Source organism: Podarcis vaucheri (genome assembly GCF_965113315.1).
Source record: "Podarcis vaucheri genome assembly, chromosome: 7".
Lineage (NCBI taxonomy): Eukaryota > Metazoa > Chordata > Lepidosauria > Squamata > Lacertidae > Podarcis > Podarcis vaucheri.
The window spans coordinates 66147824-66174247 of NC_138765.1; the positions used below are offsets into that span (position 1 = coordinate 66147824).

A 26424-nucleotide genomic window follows, 5' to 3' on the forward strand; every position below is an offset into this window, starting at 1 on the left:
TGGGCTAGCTGAGGGAACACTTTTGGGAGGGTGGCCTCAGCTTCACGGTGCTGGATCTGACACATTCAGCAAAGTGAGGGGGAGAGAGAGTACCTTGCTCAAGTTGTAGCTGTGTAACTTCCACCCTAAGCTGCGCATTTTCTCTCTCAAATGCAGTTGCCAAAGAATCCCGCGCTTCCGTCAACATACGGATGTGGGCCACGTAATTTTCCACCTGAAAAGAGAAGGACAAAGCAAGTCTGTGATTCCCAATCAGCAAGGACAGGTCAGGCTGCATTATTTGCCCATTTATTTATTTATTTAAAAGTACATGCCGCTAAATCATAAAAATATATCTATGCACTTTACAACATGAAAAAGATAAAAACCGCACAATAAAAGCATAAAAAGGGGGAAACAATTTGAAAGCAAGAAAGTTAAAAACAAGCATCAATAAACCACTGAAGAAGGATGAACTCTCAATTGCCTGCATAGGCCCTGAGGAAAGGTTTTCAGCAGGCTTTTCAATACTGGTATAGCAGGTGCCTGAATCACTACTGGAAGAGTTCTATAGAACCTGACCGATGACACTAAAGGTTCCATTTCTTGTTGTTGTCAAATGAGCCTCATCAACTCGAGGAAATACCAGAGATGAATAGCTGTCAATGTTTCCCATTTTTTAAGGGAAATTCCCTTATTCCGAATAGGATTCCTCACAAGAAAAGGGAAAAGTTGACAGCTATGCAGAGATGCTGCTGTAGATTATCTCACCAACTGAGTTGGGTTTAAGTGGTAGCTGTAAATTAACACAAATCCCTTGAACCTGTGTCATTAGTAAATGGGGAGCCTGGGCAGCTGTTTTAACAACTTTGCTGTATGTTTTCTGCCAGAAGCTCCCATCAGCAGTAACATCTACTGTGACTGGCACTAGTGCTCCAAGGTCTCAGGCATAGGTCTTTCCCAGCAGCCAAAAGAGTTTTCTTTTGCTCATGCATTCATTCATTCCTGTCTTCTATGGCAAAACCCAGTTTTTGTTTCTGGGCTCAATTTAAAGCGATGGTATTAAACTTTAAAGGCCTGATTTATTTGGGATCAGGTTGTTTGAAAGACCATATACCCATACTAATCTGCACAGTGCTGAAATTAGGTAATTTCTTTAACTGTCAGCAGATGGAGTCATTGCTTTGCTTAACTCTTGCTGTGACAAATGAGTTTTTTTCAGCGGACCAACTCACTTCAACACTCCTGAACTTGCTTCAGGATCACAATGCAACTTCCTGTCAGATCGTGCAGCTCTCCAGATCTGACTATGCGGTTTAATGTACAAAAGTAAGGGCACACACAAAAATATATATTTTAGCTAAAATAAGGCACACAAAATGTGTAACACAGATATGAGTTTGGGGCACATTTTTTTCAATGAAGCTGTACAAGACAGAATGGCACAGGCCTATGCCTTAGCACCCAGCGAGTCAGAGAAAGAACAGAATTAGGTTGCTCAGTCCATCCCTACGAGTGCCCTGCCTGAAAACACTATGGGACTCCCTACACCAGAGCTTTCCAAACTTTTCATGTTAGTGACATACTTTTTACACAAGCATCATTTCACAACACAGCAATTCAGTTTTACTAGCAAACTCGAGGCAAAACAAACTCCTTTCCAGCCCTGGGAATAGTGTAGGGAGCATTTGCGTGACACACGTATACGCTGCAGCCGACACACTAATGTGTCACGACATACAGTTTGGAAAGCTCTGTCCTATCTTCTGCTCAATACTGAGGTTAACCTTCATGTGGATTTTCACATGTTTGAGAAATCTTCAGAGTCCCCTAGATCAGAATGGATTTATGCCGTTCATAGCTAAAGAAGAAGCCTTCAAACTGTCTAGTGCTAGAGAAGAATTTCCATGTTAACTGGTGGGCATGGGACCATTGGTACATCTGCCACAGAGAACTCCTGCACATCACAGAGGATTCAGGTAGCTTTCTTGGATTATGCCCATTTAATCCAGTGCTCCACTGTCAGAGTGGCCAACTGGATGTCCTAAAGGGAAGCCTACAAGCAGGTCTGGAGTGCCACTTTTCAAAAGTGGCAGCACTCTTCCCACCTATGAATCCCAGCAACTGCTATTCAGAGGCAGATTACCTCTCACAGGGGAGAAAGAACACACCATTTATGGGCACATAGATCTATCATGACTGATCTTCCCCTTATAACCAAATGGAAAAAACCAACAAAACACAGTTGAAAGCCACTGATCTAAAGTTTGAATCAACAAGAGTTTAAGGTCAAGACAAGGGAAGCCTGAAGCCCCCTGCCCACACCAATATATTTCACTAGAACAAAAGAAGCTGTCCTATACTGTTAGCTCAGTATTGTCTGCACTGAATGGCAGCAGCTTGTCAGGAGGGCTTCAGGCAGAGGCATTTTCAACCCTATCTGGCATTGATAAGAACTGACAGGCTCTTCCCCACTTTATCATTTCCAAAGGAGTCCAGGTCTGGCTGTGCTTGTTGACACTTCCACAAGCACTTGGCCTCAGATTGTGATCTGACCATTTCCTAAGTGGACTCCTGGCATCCTTAGCCCCTGAAGCAGGACACATCCAATGAAATGTGCACATGTTCAAAGGGTTGTATTCAATCCAGGACAGGTTGAGAAGTGCAAGTAGGAACTGAAACCACCTGGATCACTTTTAAATTATATATTTCCAACTATTATTTTAGACTGCCAGTTCCTTAAGTGCAAGGGTCCCATCTTTTTTTTTTTTAATTATTACATTTCCAGAAATGTGAATGGTGCGCGGGGTCAGGAACAGAAAAGCCACACAAAATGGTTGCTGTCTGTACTGTCTCTTTGAAACACTTTGCTGATTTGAGGATTCGAACATACTTCTCCATTCATGCAAGGGGCTTTTGCCACGTTGGAAGCCCATTAGTCCACACAACCAGCTTTGTATGCTGAGGGGGCAGTTCCAAAGCAAACAGCTTTGGCATCATCCCTGCAAGCCACCCCACACTCCAGGCCCTGTAAGGGGGTGTGGGAAATTGCCCTATCTCCTGGAGCGGGCAACATAATAGCATAGGAAGAGACTACTGGATCAGACCAATGGCCCATCTAGTCCAGCATCCTGTTCTCATAGTGGCCAACCAGATGCCTGTGGGAAACCAGCAAGCAGGATCCGAGCACAAGAGCACTCTCCTCTCCTGTGGTTTCCAGCAAATGGTGACACAGGAGACATCTGGCTGGCCACTGTGGGGAACCAGAACACTTTTCTGAGATGGACTTTTGGCTCTTATCCAGCCGGATGATTCTGGCGTCCTTCAAGTCTGGGAAAACCACCAACCTGAGACATCTATTTTGCTCCTTTTCCGTTCAATTAGCACAAAAAAGTCAAATGGCATATTAAATATATCCAGACATATTTTACAGACATCCTCTGTTCAAAGCAGGAGGAGATGTGCTTACACAGCCTTCTGTTGCTCACAGTGGGCAGGGGGTTCTTTACAACTGTGATGTGGGCAGATTTTTCTCTTTGTGGACATTCAAGCCACATGGCAAAGATCTAAATTTCACCTTGTCAAGCTGACGACAGTTGAGAAACGCAATCAATCCTTTGCGTCAGACATAAGAAAGACCCTACCACCTGCTGTTCCTATTATTTTTGCTCTTCTCTTTGAAGGCCACAGGGAAAAAACCCACCTAGAACGATTCCCATCACCAGCCAGGCTGAATCAAACGGGACTTGCCCAAGAACAAAGGATGCCATCCTGTGCAAATCCTGTTCCTTTCAAGAGACCTTGCACAGGAAGGTTCCCTGTGAGCTATGCACTATGAGTACTTTTCCTCTCCTATTGACAACATACCAAACACCTATGACAACCGGATGCAAATTCCAAAACAAAAGCCAGGAAACCAACAGAAATCATGGAAAATTTTGCTCCCCTGCCCCATGCCAAGGTAAGTAGGATTTTTTGTTAAAGGGACAAAAAGATAGAGCTGTGTTTATGGACATCTTTGGGAGGCCCTAAAATATGAGAGGGATAAGCAATGGGCTGAACTGGGACTCATTCACACAAAGCTAGCCCTCTCTGGAGAAACCACATCAATTCCCAGTAGCTGTCACGGTAAGCCTGGAAGATTAAAATGTACAGTTCAAACATGCTCCAGCTCTGTTAGAAGATTTGTGCTGGGACAGAAACAAACCACAGACTTCTATAACATGTTCACACAGCAGCTATATCAGCCTTTGCTAACAGGGCACCCTCTGTGGGTTCTGAACCACAACTCCTCTCAGTCCCGGTTGAGAGAAGCTGAGCTAAAAGCTCAGTTCCTGTGCTGTGCCAAAGATGGAATGTAATGCATAAACAAGCCCAGGTCCTATACTGCACATTATTAACATTATGGCCCAGAGGACAGGCCCTCCATGCCTCTCTCGTTGTAGTCTGGGCACCTTGAGAGCAGCCACTTTCAGAATAAAAAACATTGTAAAATAAGCACAACTTGCCCAACAACTGTGGTGTAACATCCACCATATGCATAAAAATGGTATTTTCAGTCCATGTACCCAATACTTATTTGCTGTGGGAAGTTCTTCAGCATGGACTTCTACCTTGAGCAAATTGTCCACACCTAGCTTGGAACAATCCCAAGGGCTGTAAACCTGAAAGCATCTACCTTTGAAAAACCCTTTAGAAGTGGTTGGCCTACTCCAGTGTCAGCAGCCAGTGGCTGACAATCTTCTCACCTACCTCTCTCATCTCTTCCACTTGCTGTCGCCTGAGTTTCTCTAACTCTCCGGCAGCAGAATGCAACTCCTCTTGACTACGTAGGAACAAACTCCAGACATAACAGAGCTGGTCCTTTGCAGGCGCTGTAGTGTCAACCCCTTCTTCCTTGAGCTGCTGAGTTATGTCTTCTATATGTGCTTGCTCCTGTATAAAGGAATGTAGAAAGGAATCAGAAAAGGGGTCTTCCCTAAACAATTAATAAATATTTTTATTTATTTATTATATTCAGTCTTCTCAGTTATACTGCTTCAGCAACTGTATTTGGAAACATTCTGCTAGCCCTCGTGGCTAACAGCTATGGATAGATCTCTCTTCTGTGGAGCAGGCTATATCTTTCGACACTATAAATCGTAATGCCCTGTGGATTGTCCTTCTGAAAATTGGCTGCCCGGATAAATTTGTGAACATCATTTGGCTCCTCCATGGTAATATTACAGCAACAATCACAGATAACAATGGCTCTCAAAGTGAACCATTCACAGGGGGATCAGGTGTTAAACAGGGTTGTGTTACTGCACCAACTCTATTCATTATTTTCATTGCCATGATCTTACACTTTGTCCAAGGGAAACTCCCCACCACAGAAGAAATCTTATATCAAACAGATGGAAAGCTCTTCAATCTGAGCAGGCTGAAAGCAAAGAGTAAGGTTACCGTAACTTCCGTCATAGAGTTTTAGTATGGTGATGACAACGTAGTGTGTGCACATGCTCAGAGGATGCCCTCCAAACCATCCTAAATATCTTTGCAGAAGTTTACGAAAAACTTGGCCTATCACTCAACATCCAAAAAACCAAAGTGCAAAAAAGTGCAAAAAACCACCAAGTGCGAAATAACCCTTCTGCAGTGCCACAAATCCAACTCAATGGTGTAGCGTTGGAAAATGTCGATCACTTCTCCTACCTGGGCACTTATCTTTCCACAAGGGCTGACATTGATGCCAAAATCTAGCATCACCTGAGCTCTGTGAGTGCAGCTTTCTCCCAATTGAAGTGCAGAGTGTTTGAGGACCAGGACATTTGTAGGGAAACAAAATGCTTGTTTACAAAGCTATTGTACTACCAACCTTACTGTATGCTTGTGAAACATGGACCACTTATAAACACCATCTCCAGCTCCTTGAAAGATTCCATCAAAGGTGTCTCCGAAAATTTTTACACATCACTTGGGAAGACAGGCGAACTAATACCAGTGTACTGGAAGAAGCAAAGATCACCAGTGTTGAAGCAATTATTCTTCAACATCAGCTTTGTTGGACTGGTCATGTTGTGCAGATGCCTGATTATCGTCTTCCAAAGCAACTACTCTATTCTGAACTTAAAAATGGAAAGCATAATGCTGGTGGTCAACAAAAGAGGTTGAAAGACTGTCTCAAGGTAAATCTTAAAAAATGTAGTATAAACACCAACAATTGGGAAACACTTGCCTGCAAGCGCTCCAGTTGGAGAACAGGCTTTACCAAAGGTGTCATGGGCTTTGAAGTCACTTGACCTCAGAACGCAAGGGAGAAACGTGCTAAGAGGAAGGCACGCTTGGCAAATCCACACCATGATCAACTCCCGCCCGGAAACCACTGTGGAAGGACATGTGGATCCAGAATTGGCCTCCACAGTCACTTACGGTCTCATTGTTAAAACCATGTTTATGGAAGACAATCTTACTTGGCTACGAGTGAGCGCCACAGAAGGACAAATCTCTGGGCCCAATTCAAAGTGCTGGTTTTGACCTATAAAGCCTTAAATGGTTCAGGACAGCAATACCTCAAGGACCACCTCCCCACATATGAACCGACCCAAACCCTGTGTTAATCATTGGAGGCCCTTCTTCATGTGCCCTTTCCACAAGAGGCTCAGAGGGTGGCAACACAAGAATGGGCCTTTTATGTGGTGGTTCCGTTTGCAGAATGTGCGGCCCAGGAAGGCTCCCCTGGCGCCTTCATTACATATCTTTAGGTATCAGGCGAAAACATTTCTCTATAACCAGGCCTTTGGCTGATTGAACATTCCATGGCCTTTAAAATGTGTTTGTGGGTGGGGGGTTATTGGTTTGTTTTGGTTCTAGTTTTAGTATGTATTTCGTGTTCTCATTTTGTATTTTTGTGTTGTGAACTGCCCTGTGATCTTTGGATGAAGGGTAGTATACAAAATAAACAAGCAAGCAAGCAAGCAATCACATGCTCTGCATGCAAAAGGTCCCATGTTCAGTACCTGGTATCTCCAGGTAGGGCTGGGGAATGCTCCCTGTCAGAAACCCTGGAGAGGGGATTCTGGTCAACATAGACTAGGGATAGGGGACCTATGGCTCTTCAGATGTTATTGCACTCCAGCTCCCAACATTCCTGGCTACTGACTATGCTGGCTCAAGGAAGTCTAGCAACATCTGGAAGGCCATAGTTTCCTAATCCCTACTGTAGACATTACTGAGTAAAGTGGAGCAAGGGTCTGGCTCGGTATGTAAGGAAGAATCCTATGTTTCCTCCTCCTTTCAATTAATGCATTTAATTCCCTTTTGAAGCCATCAAAGTTACTGCCCCTCACCACATCTTGTAAATCAACATCTATCAGCTGCAATTGTCAATTTTTCAACCAGTCCATGTAGCTGCATCTTTAACAGCCGCATTATCTGCAACAATTGGCCAGTTACAACACTGGTCTCCAAAACATTCAAGACACATCTAGAAGAACATCTGGGCTCTTGCCAGATTGTTGGCACATTTTTCTATCTTTGGTGGGAATGCTCCTTGGTTTCTAAATTCCGAACTGCTGTTTAAATCTCTAATGTTTGTTAAATCTCTGGGGTGGCTAAGTGTGTAATACACACCTGAAAAGATCTGATAATGTGGATGCTGGCTGCACCCAGAATCTCAGTTGCCACAATGGTGGAAAACATCGAAGCACTGACATTTAACACAAATATAAAAATACATGGACTCTAGGGTTTTTCAGATAAACCTTCCCGATCTCCAGGGGGTCAGAAGACCTGGAGTGGTTTCACATTATACGGTGGGACTTTATTTCTTACACTTTTGAAACAGATGCACAAAATTGTCTACATGCACTGATGATGGAAATCAGGTTGTCTTGATGGACCCTTTTCCTGAATACGCATGTATGATGCAAAACTTACTTTTGATATTCCGATCCAGGAATCACTTTTTTTTTGTAATTGTTTAAATAAAGTTGTTGGCTTTTTTGTTTTAAAGAATCTCACACAAAAGAAAAACAAGGGCAGGGCAGGGCAGGGTGTGTGTGTGTGTGCAGCAGTTCAGAGGTGCACTTTTAGAAGAAATTTACACGAAACAGAAACTTGGCAGCGTAGAGGGATCTTGTTCCAGTTTTCATTAACCCAGCAGGGATTTTTTTTAATCTAGCCAGTGTGATGTAGTGGTTAAAAATTTTGGGCAAGACTTGGGAGACCAGGATTCAAATCCCACCATTCGGCCACTGGGTGGCCTTGGGCCGGTCATCCTCTCTCACGGCCCAACCTACTTCAAAGGGTTTTTGGGGTGACTTTGGGTCCCTTCCAACTCTACGAAAAGGGCAGAAATGTATCTACAGCAGATATGTATCTTGTCAGGCAAATTCACTGTTGAGCCTTCCCTGGCCAGGCACAGTCTACCTCCCGCTGCCACTGCGAAGACAGCAGCACAAGGGGAGGTTCGCCGGGGGCTTCCGTGGCCGCTGCTTCTCGGCGGAATGCCGCGCGGCTCTTTTCTGAGGCGCTTGTAGTGTGTTTTGTTTCTCTCCCGACCAACAGCCTCGCCGGGGCAAGGAAGAAGAGAGCTCACGCTCCGCTCCCCGCTACTCCCGGCTGCCCTTCTTTTGCCTTTACCGGAGGAGCCGCATCCACCCCCTTCCGTACTCACCGGCTGGGCTCCCTCCATGCGAGCTCGGCAGCGCCAGTTCAGAGCCGGTTCGGATTACCCGAGCCCAAAGCTAGGCCGCGGTCACCATGGCAACGAGGCCTACCCTCCCGGATAAGCCTCAGTGCAGTGGGGGGAGAAGGGCGCCCCCCTCCCGCGGAGCATGTAGTCGTGGCAATGTGACAACGCCCCCGCCCCCACCGCGGGTAAAACCCATTTCGCTTGCATTGCATGCGTTACTCGGAAGTAAACTTTGCTGCTTTTCTCCCTAAGGCAAGCACCCACAGGGGTTTATTATTTCATTTATGTCCCATATTTTCCCGCACCCCCCCCCCGCAAGATGTTTAAGATGGTGAATAGTTCTCCCCAATCTCCTTTAATCCCCCCTCCACGACAACCCTGCGAGGTAAATTAGGCTGAGAGGCAATGACCGTAAAAGGTAATGTGACTTGCTAAACGCTCACAGGGTTGTGTTTGCTGTGGGAATTGTGCTTATTTGGAAGTTAAGTTGCCCAGCATTCAATGGGGCTTACTCCCAGGTAAGCATGCAGGAATGGTAGTCACGCACTCGTGGCAAGGTAACAGGGTAAATTCAAAGAGTTCACTAGGATTTGTACGTAAAAGACATGCATAAGTATGAAGCTTTCTGCTAAGAAGTAGGTGCCAATTTCCGCTTTTGAAACATACGACCAACCCTTAAGCATGTTGACTCAAATGTTAAGTCCCAAAGAGTTGCTGGGATCAACTCCAATGCAAGATAGCACAGAACTGCAGCATATGGGGTCAAAATAATCACAGGAAAATCCTATACATTTTTGGATGAAAGACAACTGGAATGGAGTATTCCCACATAAGGTATGTATGTATGTATGTATGTATGTATGTGTGTGATTCTTATTCTATCTGCCACACATGCCAAAATGTATGTATAGGATTGCAGCCACACAGCTTAGACAGATACATTTCTAACTCTGCTTTGGAAACAGCGGAACTTACCTGTGCATAAATATGCACAGGACCCAGCTTCAAAGTGAGATATCAGACCAGCCTGCATAGAGATACCTGCTGCTCTCCACTGTGAGCCAACCTTTGTCCATACCCATGTCCCTGTCCCTTGTGGGCAGTCAAGATTAGTGTGTGGGGTGGAGAAATAATAGGAAGTCTCAAAACCCAGGTTTTTGTGACATTGCCAGTTTTTGTGACATTGCTGCTTGATTTTCTGGCATTGAAAAATCAGAACATTAATTCCAATTGTGGGTGACCTTTTCACTGGCATTACAAACCTATGCTCCAGATTTTCTCAAACTAGATACTTCCATCTCCTGGCACTGCTACCTTATGGTAGGTTGTTTCCTGAGGGTTGTTTCCAACTAAGTCCTAGACAGAGTAAACCCAATTGAATTAAGGGGTCTAATTAGTCATGTTCATTCATTTCAATGGGCCCACTCTGAGCAGGGCTAATGTTGGATACAATCCATTCCTCAGTCAACTATCCCCACAAGGAGACAGAATCTGGATCCTGTATGCCTGTGTACTCTGTTATCTGTTATTACTGCTGTTGTGAAATCTCGCTGTGCTTGTTTTCAACATATATATGCCATTGCAAAGTTCCTTTTGTACTTTACATATGGAGGCATACGGATGTGTGTACCCCGATCCCCATTTACTGAAAGACATTAGAGATTTAACTTCACCAGGATTGAAACATTTAAAGAACAATTTTAGTCATCTACCTGGTTCTGAATCTGAACATGAACAAATACATCAGGCCTTGAAGCAGCCTTCTTCAGCCTGTTGCCCTCAATATTTTCGGCTAAAAACCCATCATCCTCAGGCAGCACAGGCTACTGAAGAGTTGCTGATGGGAGTTGTTATCCAAAAGGTCCATAGTGCAGAAGATGGGGGAGGCTGCCTTTCAGACCATCTAGCACATATTCTTCTTATATAAATAGACTTTAAAATAAATGCAACACCATTTTGGTGGAGCTGTGCACTCAAATAAATGAACATAGAAAGAACTGAGGAAGCATGGAATCACATGGCAGGAAATGGACAGACACAACATTCCTTTACTGACCTGGGAGGAAGCACTGCTGAAGGGGTTTACTTCTGTGGAGACATGCATTGCTCCTGCACTGATGTTCTGTGCTGCTCTTTTGTTACCTTCATCACTGATTAGTTTTGTGATTTCATTTTATGATTTTAATATAATTTGTACCTGGCTTAACTCCGGTGTTTTTGAAACCTACTCTCGGACCATTTGATTAAAGTCCAAATAAATGTATGTAAGATTATGCTTTGTGAAGCTAATGGGATTTGTAGTAGAAAACACCTGACAGGCACCAAATTGGGGAAGGCTAGCAAAAAATGGTACTACATACATCACTGCCGCCTTTCAAATCCATCCTCAAAACCAACCTCTCTCAAACCCTGTTCTTAATTCCCAAATGGAAAACTCCTCAGTATAATCATTTCCTTCCTTCCTCTCCCATCACACCATCATCTTGTCACCCCCAACTATTGAAATTCAGATTACTGTATAGCCTCGACATGACATGGCTGTTGTCATTTTCAATGCTTATGGTGCCCTCAACTGTGATGTACATGGGGCACCGTATATCAATTTAAACCATGGAAAGTACAGCTGAATACACAGTATTTTACTCCTTAGCAGAAGTAAAAAACTGAACCCAAATTAGTGGCACATGGCACAAAGGTGAACACCTCCAAGCCAGAGGTGGGTTTCATTCAGTCCTACAGCCTGATTTCAAAAGCCCCTATGCACAATCAGCTCAGGCCTCCAGCAAGAGTGAACTGCTCCTTCCCCAGCAGCCCACAGGGTGGAAAAGAAAAACCATGCCAACTTCTGGCTCTGCCCACGGCTGGCTTCTGTCCCAGCCACTGCCAGCACACAGTTTACCACTGACAGGAATGCAAAAGGAAGGTACCTCGGCCCTGCTCTAACCCTATATAATATTTTAACATAGACCCAGAAGGTTATGTATTAGCAAGAACCTTTATATGGCAATGCAAACAGCACCAGGGCCAGTCCTGGTCAGACTGTGACCAAGTGAAATGGCCAGAAGTCATCATGGTCAAGGTGTAGCCATTTAACCTTGCTTGCAAGGAGAGAGTATGCAAACATTCCCTGAGGTTTGATCACACAAGGCTAAACAAAACAGGAGATAGGGATGGTACACTCAGAAAAGCCGTGACTTAGGAATGTTTAGATTTATATGGTATATATTTCTAACAAGCAGCAAACGTGTGTTGTGCAAAAATAGCCAAAATTATGTCAGAATTTCACCCTTTTGATCCTATACACCATTGTAGTAAAGTTTTGACACGATTTAGCATTAATAAAAACATCTTCGGTTCACCTCTTAACCATTTGTCTATTCTGTTCTGAGGAATCAAAGAAGTCACTTTTACTCAGGAGAAGTCATTTCTCCATAAAAGCCCTGTGCTGGGACTCAAGATAGCTGACAATCTTCTCTTCGATTTCCATGCCTTGGGCCACTTCGTCATCAGAAAGCGACAACTGAGTCTCCAAGTCCTTGGTGACCACAATCACGGAGGTTCTCCGGGAGTCCAGCACGTTGGCAACCACCACCTGGTGGCGGTATTTCTCCAATGCCTGCTTTGCTTTGTCAATCAGGATGGAAGGGTTTGTTTCCAGCTTGAATGAGATCACAAATGCCTCTGGAGCCCATTCCTTAACCAGAGGGGATAACATCTTTGGCACCATCTTCATTGTGATCTGCAACAAGGAAAGGAGTGTTAGACAAATTCACAGAGGAGATGGCCACGGCTGGAGACAGTAATGATTCTGCATGCCAGTTGATGTAAACCACAGGAGGGGAGTGCTCTTGTGCTCAACTCCTACTTGACAGTTTTCTACAGGCAGCCAGTTGCCCACTGTGATATAGGATGCTGGACTAAATGGCCTTGTGACTTGATCCAGCAGTGCTCTTCTATGTTCTTAAGAAAGAAGTTCAGCATAATGCACACACACTAGGCCTGGGCGATATATCACCCAGGACCAGTATGAGGAGCAGACCACGAAGTCGGTTTCACTCAGCAGTACATTGCTGGTGAAACAGCCACGGCTCCCGAGTCCTTCTGCTAGCAGCGATCACTGGAGGCACTTACAGGCAGAGCCAATGCAGCTCATTTTTTCAACTTTGCAGTATATAGCCAAAACACAATGTTTAGCTGGTGATACACTATGAAGTTGAAAAACTGATATCGCCTAGCCCTAACGCACACATGCTCTTGATGCAGTGATAGCCTGAGCTTGGGAAAGGGATGGGTTAGCACAGAGAGAACAACAAATAACCCAGCCTTTATAAGCAGTCCTAATTTAAAAATCAGTGAACCATTTCATACTCTATAACTGCACTGGTGGTTCTGGCCACAAAGTCAGTTTTCTTCCCGCCTGCTATTCTGTGAAAACAAACATTGGTGTTCCTTGGGTTTGGTATTTATTTGTGTTTTCTCATTTGTCCCAGTGTGATCATTCCATGAACACATGTACAGTACAGACAAACAGACACACAAGCAGATCTAGTAACAGGGCCTAGACTGCCCTGTCCACCCCAGTTTCCAAGTAAGAGATCCATCCCAGGGCAACAGAGGAAAAGCTGATGAGTGCTTCTAGAGGGGGAATATAAAAAGTGGAGCAAAGTAACAATCTTTTACTACAATCCAGGATTCTGGTGCTTGGCTACAGGCCTCTGTAGCCAAATATATTGATGTATATGTTGTTAAGTAGCTTACATGTGAAGAAATATTGTTAGGAAAATCTGTGAGTGTTTGTGCAGGGGAAAACTAAGCTTAGGACCAGTTTGACATAGACACTGATTTCTTGCTGAATCAGGCATCCATCTCTGATAATGCAGGCATGCTTCCCCTCTGAAAATATTATTTTATTTCTATGCATGCAGAAAGCAAAGGCAAAGGAATGCCTCTATATAGGCCTGTCTAATTTACAGGCCTTTAGCCACTACTTTTGTGGATTCCCCAGCAGCCCCTGTTGCTCTGACAACATAAAAGTAATCTTATACATCACAACTGGAGTGCTTAATTGAAGAAAAGTCACTACACCTCTTAATGGACCACAAGTCTCCAGGAACAAAATTCCAGTACCTGCTGACCTCACCTGTAGAGGTCCATCAGTAGACTGGATCTTATGCTCAGGCATCTCTGAAGCTGGGATGTAGAAATCAGACACAGCTGCTGCCAAGTAAAACATGGCACTGGAACCTGGTTGAGGATTAAGCAAGTGAGAAAAATTGGTACCATAAGTGGTGCTAGTTGAAAGACCTCCACAACAATTTCCACATGAATGTGCAAAATTTTAGACTGGAAGGTTTTAAGTTATTTTGAATTTATTTAGTTTCCAGAGTGTTAATGTTAATAGAAAATTTTTAAAAAGTAAAAAAACCTAAACCATAAAAGCGGGCATGGGGGAGGCAGAATGTATTTAAACTTATTATCTTAGTCTGTTTTGATTCAAATTTATGATTGTTCTAGACTGCAGTCCTGAGCACGCTTACTTGAGTGTAAGCCCCACTGAATCAGCAGTCCTACAACAGAGCAAATGTGTTCAGGACTGGGCTCCAGAGCTGCAAGCTTCAATACACAAACCTGGATCCATATTACCCACCACCCAACAAACATGCTCCAGATCCTGACCCGCAGAAAACGACCATAGCATTGCTGGCAGGAACTCCAAGGCTCACACTTGGAACCCAGGAGAAAACTGCTGCCGGCAATACTGAGGTGGACGAGCAGGCGCGGGCACCACGCCCTCCTTTCCTCCGACCTCCCACCACCTCCGCTTACCGAGCGGTGCGAGGGCCCGGGCGGCAGCGCGCAGGAGCGCCAGGTACTCCACCAGGCCGGTGAATTCGAGGACCAGGAGGGCGCCCTCCTCCTTGGCGCGGTGGTAGGCCAGCAGCGCGGGCACGAGGTCCGGTAGCGCGCTGCCGCTGCAGTCGACCAGGACGCGCTGCCCACCTGCGCCGCCGCTGTCACCATCGTGCACGCGCAGAACGTCCAGGAGCGCGGGCCCGCTGAGCGGCAGGGCGCGCGCCCAGGGAAAAGCCGACCGTGTGCGGTAGAGGAAGCAGACGCCGTAGCCGGCGCGCACCAGCCTCTCGGCCGAGGCCGCCCCGCGCCGCCCGCTGCTGAAGTTCTCCAGGAAGCGGACGGCTCGCGCCTCCAGCGGGACCTGCGTCCCGCCCGACGTCACCAGCGCCACGCGACGGCCCCGCGTCCGCTGTGCCTCTGCCCACGCCCGCACTCGTCGCTCCGCCTCGACCTCCACGGGAGACACCGGAGGCACCTGCTCGGCCATGGCGGCGTCGGCAGAGAAGGAGCTGCTCTGGCTCCGCGAGCGTTTCAGCTGCTTCTGTTTGCGCTACTTCCGCTTCCGGGAGAGGTGCGTTCATGCTGCGGGTGTCGCTCTAGCCGCCCCTTCTCTATGGGCGCTCCCTTGAGGCTTCAGGATTGGTTGGTTGTGCCGGAAGCAGAAGGAGCGTGTCGGAAGTCCGGCCCGCCGCCTTAGCGACGGCTCCCCTAGCAACCGATGCGTCGGAGCGATGCAGACGCAGCAGCTGGTGCCGCTCGCGTTGCCTCGCGGGCAGAAGCTCTTCTGCGAACTGTGCCGCGGGCCGGCCACGCTGCGCTGCGGATCCTGCGCTGTCACCTACTACTGGTGAGCAGGGCTGCGCTCCCTAATTCCCTGCCCCCACCTATGCCCGTAGACACAGCAAGCAGGCAGGCATTCGTAGGGTGAAGCTGGGGAGATGCTATGGAGCGGCGTCCTCAGGGGCAGTCGCCTCCTGTGGGCTTATTTCTTTATTTAGTTATTTTGCATTTACATGCCACCTTTTTCTCAAGGTGGCGTACACGGTTCTGCCCACCCTCTTTTTTAATCCCCCACGACAATCCTGTGAGGTAGGTTATAGGCTGAGGGGTCGCCTAGGTGAGCTTGAAGGCGACCAAGCGGCGATGCGAACCCTGGTCTCTCCCAGGTCCCAGTCCGACAGGAATAAGGAAGGGCTAGGTCTGGTGATGTGTGGCTTTTTAAAGGTCTATCCAGCAACCCCTTTAATCAATTTTGAATGACGGGGATGGATCCATAAGCAGAGCAAGCTTTTTGTCTATATTTTATTTGTTTTATTTTTTTAACAAGATTTATGTATCACTTAAGGAAAGAAAGAAAAAACCTCCAAGTGGTTTACAAAGAATATAAAATATTTGTTGATAATAAGGAAACTGTAAGCATGATAAAACCCAAATATGGATAAAACTGTCAGTTTTACTATATATATGCACAGTTATTATTTCTGCTCCTTGAATAAATACATATATAGATATATAGATATATAGATATATAGATATATAGATATATAGATATATATATAGTTGATATATAGTTGATATAGAGAGACTGTGTGGTGTAGTGGTTAGAGTGGCAGAGAGACCAGTGCTCAAATCCCCACTCCTCCACAGGGTTGTTGTGGGGATTAAATGAGGGTAGGGAGACCACCTTGAATTCCTGGTTGGAAAAAAGGTGCAGTATAAATGTAAGAAATAAATACAAATATATTAAATAAAAAGCAAGCAAAAATTCTCTCTGTCACTGATTGGGATGCTTTAAACTGGTCACTATTTTTTGTTATTTCTATCTCTGAATGTCGTCGTCGTCGTCCCCCTATTATATTATTCATTAATTTATATCCCACCTTTTCTCCAAGGAACTGAAGCTACCTTGAGTGTTATGTAAAGAGATGCAGGATATACACCAGAACAATAAAGAAATTGTTTATTTTTTCAAATAGGGTAATATCCGACACTTTAGTGTACCAGGTGGTAAGATTGGCCCTGTCTAAATTTTTCCAAAATTGTGTGATTGTCATTCTAGCCACTATAGAAGATGCGCTTTTTGTTACTCTTGACAAATATAGATAAAAGTGGTAGCTGAGAAGTTGGGATAATGTGGCAGTTTAGGATCTTAGCAATTTCTCTGAATGCTGTTGCCTAAAATTATTGCACTCTAGTACATCCCTACCATAGGTGGAAGTTTATCCAATTTCTGTACATCCCCTCCAACACCTTAGGGATGAAGATTAATTTTTATATGAGAGTGTTCTAGGAGTCATGTAGCATTTATGAATCAACTTTAATGACAGGCTTGTGTTTAACTGAGTTTTAGTGATAATTTTAAGAGAATATTTTATGTATACTACTTACAGGTTTTTGCAATTAAGCAGACTATCAATTCCATTAATTTAAAATAAATAAAATGAATAAACAGTTGTTTTTTATACTAGTAAACTGCTTAAAGCCTATTTTGGCAGGAAGCACTATATAAATTACCTAATATTAATTATAATTCATGCACGCATCACAATTTGTGCTGCTAATAGCCATGTCTCTCATCTTTTCTCAGCGATGTAGAACACCAGAGTGCCGATTGGGTCAGCATCCATGAGAAAATATGTCAACTTCTCATCCCTTTGCGTACAACGTTACCTTTTTACAATTCGGAGGAAGAAAGGAAGCATGGGCGAGAGCAGAAGTTAAGAAGAGAGGTAAGGGAGTGGTCCAGGTCCGGTAGGTTCACGGATGGACAGCAGGGTCCCATTCAGTTCATATGGGGAGAGGTGATCCTTGAGGTGTTGGGGTCCTGAGATGTGTCAGGTTTTATAGGTCAGAATAGGCCCCAAAGCAAACGGGTGGCTAGAACAGCGCAAGTACCAAAACTACTAATCAGAAATAAACAACAATAATAAAAGCTCTGTGTGTGTGTGTGTGTGTGTGTGTGTATACCTGTACCTGTACCTGTACCTGAGAGTGGCTTAACAATCCATGCTTGTCCACAGAAATTCCTGGCCGAGTTGACCCAGGCAGTCGCTCAGAATTTTCTTCTTGAAGGCAAACACGAAGATGCCATTCCAGCTGCGTTGCATTCGCTGAAGTTCAACATCAGTGTACACAGTTCAAATGCTGTGGAACTGGTGCCAGCGTACCTCATTTTAGCTGAGGCAGGTCTGGGTGAGTTTGGCTGGAGCTGTGCTGAAGTAGTTCTGTGTCAATTTCTAGATAGGGACAATGGTCTCTTTTTTAAAAACGTAATCGTGTCTTGCGCAGGGATTACGTTTTGGGGATGGGGTGTATATGCGAAAACGTGTATACTCAAACTGCCCCCTTGGAACCACTCCCACGTGAGCATCCTTACCTTTCTGTTGCCTGCGCTGAGTGGGCTTTGCCCCCCAAAGCAATGCAGAGAGCAGATATATACAGTATGATCACAACTTGCACATGTATAAGTTGTGCGGCATCAATCGTGCGCAGTTGAAGGCCTCCTGGTTGAAATTGCACAAATTAAATGCAGACAAGGTGCAGATCTTAAAAGCTCTTTTTCGCATCAGCAAAAGCTCTTTTTTCCTGGTGCAGGAAGAGCTTTTAAGCTCTCTGCCTTGCTTACCAGGCAAGTCCTGCTCAGTTCACAGGCTCTGGGGTGCTCTCTCAAGATGTCTCAGGGTTTTCCGAGATCTTGATCAGGATACTGTTTGCACTACAAACACAGACCACCACAGATTGCTGAATCTTTCTTGGCTTCTCTCCTTCCTGCTAGGCCTCGGGCACCTTACCCAAGCAGAGGAGTACCTCTCACAAGCCCAGTGGATTATCCTCAAGAATTCCCACTGCAGCAACGCCATTCAGTCTGACTTTCATCGCAACCTGGGCCTCCTTCACGCTGCCAAAGGGAACTTTGAGGACTCTTTGTACCACCTAGCTAATGACGTAAGCCTCTGCTAAAGTGCAAGGTGGACCTATGTGGCCCCCCAAATGGCTACACAAAGCTGCTTCTGTTGGTGGTTGGGTTTTTTTTTTTAAAAAAAAAAAACAATTTTAGTTGATTTTATCCATTGTATGTTTTTAATAATCTTATTGTAGAGCCCTTAGAAACTTTGGCGATTTCAGTGGTGTACCGATAGCTGAAATAAATAAATACATTTATCCCATTTCAGATTTACTTTTCCTCTTGTGCCTTTGGAACGAACCACATGGCCGCCTCGGGGGGATACTTCCACATGGCCAATGTCTTCTTCCGTCAGAACAGAATGGACATTGCCGATTCCCTGTACACTGAGGTCAGTCGGCTTGAGACGGCTGGGTTGGAAGTAGAGGTGATGCTGAACGCGGCAGCCTCATCTCAGGTTCCATCTCCCCTCTGTGTCATATCCCCATGGAAAAGTGTTATTTTTCTCAAGTGTGCCTCGCGCGCGCACACACAGCCAGCTGTGCATTGTTGGTAGCGGAGGTGGGGGGATATAGCAGCTATATTCTGGATCAGTTCCAAGAAATTGTTCAAAGGTGGCCCCAACATACAGTGGACGTTAAGGGGACAGGGATCACCACACCCTTTTCTTCCTTGCTTAATGAGCCCTCTTATCATCAGGTGACCAATATTTGGCACCACCATTTCAGCCACTTCATCGGCCTCCAGTACCACACGCTTATGACTCCGGCAGAACTTGATATGCTTGCGGAAGAAGAGGAGACTACAGAAGAAGTCCTTGGTAACTTCTGCTCTTTCAGATGGCTTCCGCTTCTCCCCATCCAAAGAAAATGGGGTGGTTTAAAATTCAGGCTGCTTCCCTCCTCCTGCCAGAGAGTTAGGTGGGGGCAGGGCAGAGAGATGCCTCTTCTGAGCCTGCTAACTGTGGCACATGGCTACTTCTTCTGAAAAAGAAATAATATTCCTCCCCATTCCTTTTCTGAGCTATTATAACATCCGCAAGTGGGTGCAGATTCAGTCAACCATATGAGGCACCTCTTTTTGCCACATATCTGTATTTTGTTTTCTCTTAGGTCAGGGGTGAGGAGCCTTCATCCCACGGGGCTTTTTAGGCTCTCCAGGCTCACATGGATATTTTGGCCATGTCACACTCACCTGCCCTGCACCTGGTGTCATATATGACACCATCGTATACGACATCAGGCACAGAGGGTGAAGACTGAGCTCAGCCAAAACAGTGTTTGCAGGCACCGTCAACCAGCAGTTGGTAATGCCCTGCAAAACCTTCTCAAAGCAGTGTACAAAATGGGGCTTTTCAAAAGTCACCTGATGTCCTAATGATTGGCAAGTAAGCGGTCTTGACAGGTGCATGGAAACTTTGCCTACAAGGGCTGGATGAGATAACAGCCTGATCCATTGTGCTAAAAAGAGAAAGGTCCCCTTCAGCTCGGTTTGGTAAGGCTCTTGCCTAAACAGGTCAGCCAGGCCAGCCAGGCCCAGAGATGGACCGTGCTCTCTTGACTGCAGTAGATCCTCCTTCATGGAGTTCCCTTTCTCCCTTACAGATGCAAAGCAGCGAGCTGAAGCAAAACAGATGCTGAGCGCCATCTTAGAGATCCGAGAGCAGTCTCCGCGACCTCAGCTGGCTCAAATAGCCAAGAACCTCCATACCCTGGCCATGTTTCATTACTTGATCCTGGATGTGCCAAAGGCAAGTTGACAATGCTGTCTGTTTGGGTTGAAATACATCACATATCCCAGACCAGTGTCATCACCCGGCATCCCTAAGCAATTGCATCCTGCCAGGGCCTACCAGCAATGTTTGCTCTGGTCTTTGTGTAGTCCCCCCCCCCCCGCTCGCTCTGGCCCAGCATTCCGAACAGAGTGCAGCATGGGAAATTAAAATGGGGGCTAGACCCAGCTGCTTGAGTTGTTGCTGCCCCCTGACCAGTTTGTGCTTGGCCCCTTGAAACCTAGAGTTTATACCATGTCAGATTATTTGCCCACCTAGTGCAGCATGGTCTGCTCTTTCCTAGTTTTGGATCAAACATTTCTTCTGAAACTTATCCTCTTGACAAATTAAAGAGGCAGATGTGGTGCCCAACGTAGAATGATACTCGGAGCTGATTAATTTTGGGTGTGTGTGTGTGTGGTTTCCCCCCCAGCGCTTAATATGTTCAAAGGAGGCTACAGAGGGAAATGCCTTGTTGGACATCATTGGGAAAGGAATTGGAAATAGAACTGCCAGTATTGTAGTGACCTTTGTACGAATAGATGGGGAGACCACACTTAGAAGGTTGTTTCTCAGTGCCACACCTCAAGCATGACATTGTAGACCTGGAAGAGGGACCTAAAAGAGGAAATGAAATGATCCAAGGGCTGGCAGAGTTGCTCCTGAGAAAAGGGCTTTTCATTGTGGAAAAAAGGAGAGAGTATAAAATGATGCATTTGTGTGGTTGGAGAGATGTTTTCTCCCTGTCCCATAACACTAGAACTTGAGACATCTAATGAAGCTGAATGTTGGAAGATTCAAGACAAAGAAATTAGTTCTTCACACAATGCATAGCTATGGAAAATGCCCTGTAAGAACTAGCGATGGCCAACAACTTGGATGGCTTTAAGAGAGAGCTAGACAAATCCATGGAGGATAAGGCTATTGGTGGCTACTGGCCACAGTGTATCAATGGCTATGTTCTTCCTCCAGTGGTGGAAGCAATATGCCTCTGAGTGTCAGTTGTACGGAGTCATGAGCAGGAGAGGGTCTTACTTGTGGGCTTCTTGTAGGCATTTTGATAACTGCTGTGAGAAATGGGATGCTGAATTGATCTGCTCCAAGGCCTTTTGCCTGCTTCCTTTTCTTTAATGAACATACTTCGCTAAACTACCCATTGCCACTTGAAACAGCAGCAGAGTTCCCTCCCTTCTTCTTCCCCCAAGTGGCCCAATGGGAATGATGTTACATTATGACACAATGTGGTTCCCAGGGGCATTGCTGGAGAAACAGACAGGAGTGCTTTGTGATGCAACATTTTGTTGCATGCCCAGCTTACCTATTTAAAGAAGCAATTGATGATCATCCAACAACAGAGATTGTGTGAGGAAAGGAATATTATGTTAACTGGAGCCAGGGCAGGGCTAATAGGAATCAGGCATTTAAAAGAAAGTATCCTTTTTAACAATTGCTAAGGAATAATGTTGCATGTTCTTTCCTTCCTTCTCTTCCTCTTGTCACTCTCAGGCTCATGAACTTGTGATGAAACTTCTGCAAGTTATGAAGAAGCTGCCCAAGTATGAACCAAGTGAATCACTTCACCAATTGGTTAAATTGTTGAAATCCAAACCAATCTATGCAAAATAGACCCACCACTGCCACCCTCAGGCCTGGCTTCCCAGATGAACATTAGATGCCAGTCGCTAATCATCCTTTCCTGTTTCTACTTCGTTTTAATTAAATTGGCACTTCTTAGATATATCTGTAGATTATATTCTTCAACCTGGAGAGGAGCAGATGAACCTCCAGTCCATTTCTTTCCAATTGCCAGAGGCCACTTATCTTCCCATCTGAGCCCCCCACCAGCTGAGTAACAAAATCCAGACGATGATAAATATGCCTTGGGCAGAGAGCAGGCAGGACCCAGACATCCTTTGCAGAGCCAGTTGTTTCAGATTCCTCAGCCAAATGGAAGATAAAAACTCACACACACACCCTCCAAAGGTGAGCTGCTGAAGCTGAAAGCAAAGCATGGCATTTAACTGTATCTAGGGGGCTCTCTGCCCTCACTGCTGTCCCAAATCACCCAGCTGCACAAAACTTAAAGCTGTGAAAATTAACCACCACATTGGTGTGTTTTTTTAAAAATACTCTGTGCATATGAACGTACAGTTGCACCATGTCTATATGGGGCATGGTTTGGCTAGAGCAAGGCAAACTCCAGAGCCCAAGCTCAGGCAATATGCTAAGCCATGATTGCTCTGGGTAGCCCAGGAGCAACAGGATGTAGGAAGGAATGAGACCCGCATGCACTTGCTGTGGGAGGGAATGATGCTCCAGATTTATTATAGCAGCTCACTGAGAATTCCCTCAGGGAAGAAAGTAGAGGGCCAATGGAGGGGTGGCCTCCAACCCTCAAGGTGAGCAGGCAGGAGATTCCTTCAGAGGACCCCCCTAAGCCCAGGCTGACCCCTCCCTCTCAAGGCACAGGATTTCCTGCAAGGGCTGAAATGAAACAACATGACACAGTCCAGGGTTCTCAAACGCTCATTTCATTTATTCTGTCCATACAAGGTTCTCCTTTCTGTGTGTCTTTTTTTCTTCTCTTTACTCTCCCACCCCTTAACCATTGGCTCTTTAGAAAGGAGTTCATTCTGACATCACACCATACACAGCAAATGCAAAAAGTTAACATTTCATTTTCTTTGCAATTCCTAAAAACATATTGTCCTTTTTTTCCAAGTGTGGTCGTGTCTTGATTTTAAAAACAGAAAAATAAATTTTAAAAATACTTATTTTTAAATAGCTGTGTGTCCATTTTCTCTCTTTTATTTTTTTGCAAACCTGCCAAGAGCTTCTATCCAAAAAACACACTTGCTCAGGGTCCTTTAAGGGCTTGGGGTAGTTGACTATATGGAGGAAGGTCTAAAATGTCAGTGCATTCAGATGCCACTACAGTGCATATTAATTTTATCTATACAAACAAACGAACAGTCATCTTAGTTAAATACAACTCTTGCTAGAGCAACTAAGATCTGTTTTATCATATATTTATTTACAGTAAAGTTGCTTGTCCATCTGAAACCACACTATAACTTAGTGCTCTATTAACATGGTGGAACAAAATAAAATACATACATATATATATATATAATATAAATATTTTCCAGTCTATACACAGTAAGCAGGAAATGTGTGCAGCCATTTTTCACTGAGTCTCTGTCATTTCAGTGAGTCCAGGGTGCTAAGGGAGAGGAGAGGAGCTTGCCAGAGGCCCTCTGCAGCAGACACAATAGAACTGTGTCTTTATGGAGCCTTTTGGTAAAAGATCAATATGTGAGGTTCAGGGTGTTCTTTTGGATTCCTCTCCTGCCCCCATTTCCAAGGCATTTGTCACACCGCATGTCATTAAATGTCTGGAATTTGCTGGCAGAAGGAACAGCCGTGGCCACCGGCTGGCTTAGAGGGCTCTAAAAGGAATTTAGATGAGAGGTCTTTCCAGCGCCAGGCTTCTGTTTCCATGGCTACTGGTTAGTGGAACCTCCATCTTCAGGAGCAGTCTACCTTTGAACAGCAGAGGTGGGCAAAAAGCAAGCGGGGTGCTTGTCAACTTCACGCCCTCCCCTTGTGACCTCAGTAGAGGCAGCTCATTTGTCACCATTTGAATACAGGGTATTTAATGATCAGATAGACCTTTGGGCCTGATCCAGCTGGACTCTCCTCATAGGGTGGGGAAGCAGTAAGGAGAGAGGGCGTTAGGGCTGAACAAGGAAACCTTGGGTTATGTCTGCTTTGTTTCCTCCCATCCCAACATGTGGTTGTCCACTAAAAGCTAAGCTATGTGGAGCAAGCCAGGACAGGTGAAAATACCCTCACCATGACATAATGGCCTCAAGGGTCTAGCCCTCCCCCCATCTACAATTTTAAAGAGGGAACAAATGGCTGCATGATAGCTTTAGGGCAACAGTGGGGAAACTTCCAGGCTGAGGGCCACATTCTGGATGCAACCAGAGGCAAAAGTGGGCAGAGCAATAAACATTCCTCTTTGTAGTTTACCTTTCAGACATGCAAAATCAGAGGTGGATACACACACATATATGTATATGTATACGGATGCCTCTCCCCAGCCAAACAAGCAAAAGACGCTATCACACTGCAGGGTCAGAAAGGGGCATGGCCCTGCGAGAGTCAGCTCCTGGGCCTGAGCCTTTTAGGGCCTCTGCTCCACCAAGCCAAAAAAACGATTAAATTTTTCCTAAACTGACTCACTTCTCTCAGCTTCCCCTCTGGCTGCAGCCACCTCTCTCCTCCTGTTGAGGAAGGGTAACCGACAGAGAGGCAAATTAGATGTGGGTGTTAAAGGGTAAGGGTCCTCAATCACTGACCTTTTAAGAAAATATTAAACCTCCTTTTTGTAACAGCCTTATGGGAAGGATAAAAGAAGCAACCTCAATCGTTTCAGGGCCCAACCCAGCAGGAAATTCTTTTGTCATCATGGATCAGTCCTACAGTCTCCCCACACCCCTTCAAATTTTTTTAAGTGTCTCATTAAAATCAGAATCGGAACAGTTGTCTTTGGATTAAAATGGGCTGCTTCTGTTATTGCAAACTTGGAAGTGTGTGTGTCTGTGTGTGTGTGTGTGTGTGTGTGTGTTCCTGCTGTTCTTTTTTTTCCTTCTAAAAATAAAAGTGAGGGCCTGGTCACTGGAAGGACTTACTGCTGCCCCACGGAAGAGGCTTGGCCTCAACCACAGCCGCGGCTTCCGAACATTGTCAGCATTGAAATCCTGGACGTGAAAAACCAGCTAACCGTTCCTAGGGCTGGGCGTCAGTTCATCGCCTGGAAACCAGGCGGCAGCCCTGAAAAGGAGGCCTCGGCGCCTGCTTCGCCATGAGCCTGGCTTCTGTTTACAAGCGTCAAGAACAGGCAGCAAAGGAAGTGAAGCGAAGGGAGGAGCCGGTCGGGGCTTCGGGGCTTAGACTTGGGAGTCTGCGCCCAAGCTGTGAAATTCATCCGGCGTCTTGTTGTCGCTCTGCCCACCGCCCCCTTGGCGGAAGCCGGAGGCAATCTCATCAAAGGTGCGGCCCTTTGTCTCGGGAACCTTGAAGTAGGTGAAGATGAAGAAAAGGATCAGGAGCACCATGAAGATGATGAAGACATAAGGACCGCAGACTTCCTGCAGGGAAAGAGAAGGGGCGTGTTTCATATTGCTGGATCTGCCCTATCAGTTTGGGGCTGTAGTTTGGGACTGCTGCCAGTCAGTGTAGGCAATAATGAGCTAGTTGGACCGATGGTCTGATTCAGTGTAAAGGCAGCTTCCTATGTTCCTGTTGTGTTTTCCAACCTTATACCCCGCCCCGGCAATTTCACTCCCTATTTTATTTCATAATTTATTTTATTTCACAAAATGGATACACTGCTTGATTGTAGAAAACCTCAAAGTGGTTAACAAAAAGAATTTAAAAAACAATTTAAACCAGCAATTGTAAGAGTTCATTGACGAATGCTTCTCTTTCATACTTTTCTCATCATTTAAGGGTCCTGAGCATCCTCCTGTTTTGCCTGAAAGGTCTGCAAATTAAGTGTACAGTGGTGCCCCGCAAGACGAACGCCTCGCAAGACGGAAAACCCGCTAGACGAAAGGGTTTTCCGTTTTGGAGGCGCTTCGCAAAACGAATTTCCCTATGGGGTTGCTTCGCAAGACGAAAAAATCTTGCGCGTCCCCGCGGGTTTTTTTTCGCTCCCCCCCTTTTCCTAAGCCGCCTATCAGCTGTTCCGCTGAAAAACCCGCTTAACAGCTGATCACGGAAAGCCGCTAGACCGCTGTAGCGCTAATCCACTAGGCTGTCAATGGGCTTGCTTCGCAAGACGAAAAAACCGCTAGACGAAGAGAATCGCGGAACGGATTCTTTTCGTCTTGCGAGGCACCACTGTACTTTAAACAGCCATGGGTTCCCCCAAAGGATTCTGGGAGCTGCAGTTTATTAAGGGTGCTGAGTTTGAAGACCCCTATTTCTCTCAGAGAGCTACAATTCTCCAGGGTTGTTTAACCATCCATCCCTCGTCACAGGGAATTCTGGGAATAGTAGCTGCAGTTCCCTCACAGAGCTACAACCAACGCGACAAACTACAGCTCCCAGAATTCTTTGGGGGACGCCATGACTAAAGTATTGTAGTGTTTTAAATGTGTGGTGTGGATATTGCCCTAATAACATTGCAGTGCAATATGAATGTAAGTTGACCATTAGGAGGTGCTTTGTAAA

The 26424-nt window shown here is 45.5% G+C and overlaps 4 protein-coding genes across 7 annotated transcripts in view; 1 reads left to right on the forward strand and 3 right to left on the reverse strand.

Moving 5' to 3' along the window:
- Window positions 1–11709, reverse strand: part of CCDC30 (coiled-coil domain containing 30) — a 46496-nt gene extending 34787 nt beyond the window's left edge. The window contains exons 1-3 of one of the 3 annotated variants that reach the window (XM_082233277.1): window positions 8636–11709; window positions 4732–4914; window positions 94–214 (exon numbers count right to left, since the gene is read on the reverse strand). In XM_082233277.1, the coding sequence (XP_082089403.1) occupies window positions 94–214; window positions 4732–4914; window positions 8636–8653 (322 nt within the window). In that variant the 5' untranslated portion in view covers window positions 8654–11709. Of the gene's footprint in view, window positions 1–93; window positions 215–4731; window positions 4915–8063; window positions 8213–8258; window positions 8380–8635 lie in introns of those variants that run through there. The other 2 variants (XM_082233278.1, XM_082233276.1) reach the window with 2 other exon arrangements.
- Window positions 11710–11844: 135 nt separating this feature from the next.
- PPCS (phosphopantothenoylcysteine synthetase) lies at window positions 11845–15060 on the reverse strand. Its single transcript, XM_082233282.1, has 3 exons — window positions 14480–15060; window positions 13794–13897; window positions 11845–12392 (listed from the first exon to the last, which is right to left on the reverse strand). Exons 1-3 carry the CDS (start codon window positions 14991–14993, stop codon window positions 12075–12077), a joined length of 936 nt encoding a protein of 311 aa, XP_082089408.1. The 5' UTR covers window positions 14994–15060; the 3' UTR covers window positions 11845–12074.
- Window positions 15061–15108: 48 nt separating this feature from the next.
- Window positions 15109–21921, forward strand: ZMYND12 (zinc finger MYND-type containing 12). 2 transcript variants are annotated; one of them, XM_082233280.1, is made up of 8 exons: window positions 15154–15353; window positions 17094–17235; window positions 17527–17698; window positions 18282–18451; window positions 18679–18801; window positions 19110–19230; window positions 20015–20160; window positions 21688–21921. In XM_082233280.1, the coding sequence occupies exons 1-8, from the start codon at window positions 15238–15240 to the stop codon at window positions 21805–21807; spliced, it is 1110 nt and encodes a 369-aa protein (XP_082089406.1). In that variant the 5' UTR covers window positions 15154–15237; the 3' UTR covers window positions 21808–21921. The 2 variants fall into 2 exon arrangements, with proteins under 2 accessions (XP_082089407.1, XP_082089406.1); XM_082233281.1 differs by lacking the exon at window positions 17094–17235 and having other exon boundaries at window positions 15109–15353.
- A 770-nt stretch (window positions 21922–22691) lies between these two features.
- The window catches only part of SLC2A1 (solute carrier family 2 member 1), a 41505-nt gene continuing 37772 nt past the window's right edge, over window positions 22692–26424 (reverse strand). Inside the window, exon 10 of the mRNA XM_082233279.1 lies at window positions 22692–25333. Coding sequence (XP_082089405.1) covers window positions 25137–25333 — 197 coding nt within the window. The 3' untranslated portion in view covers window positions 22692–25136. The remainder of the gene's footprint in view (window positions 25334–26424) is intronic.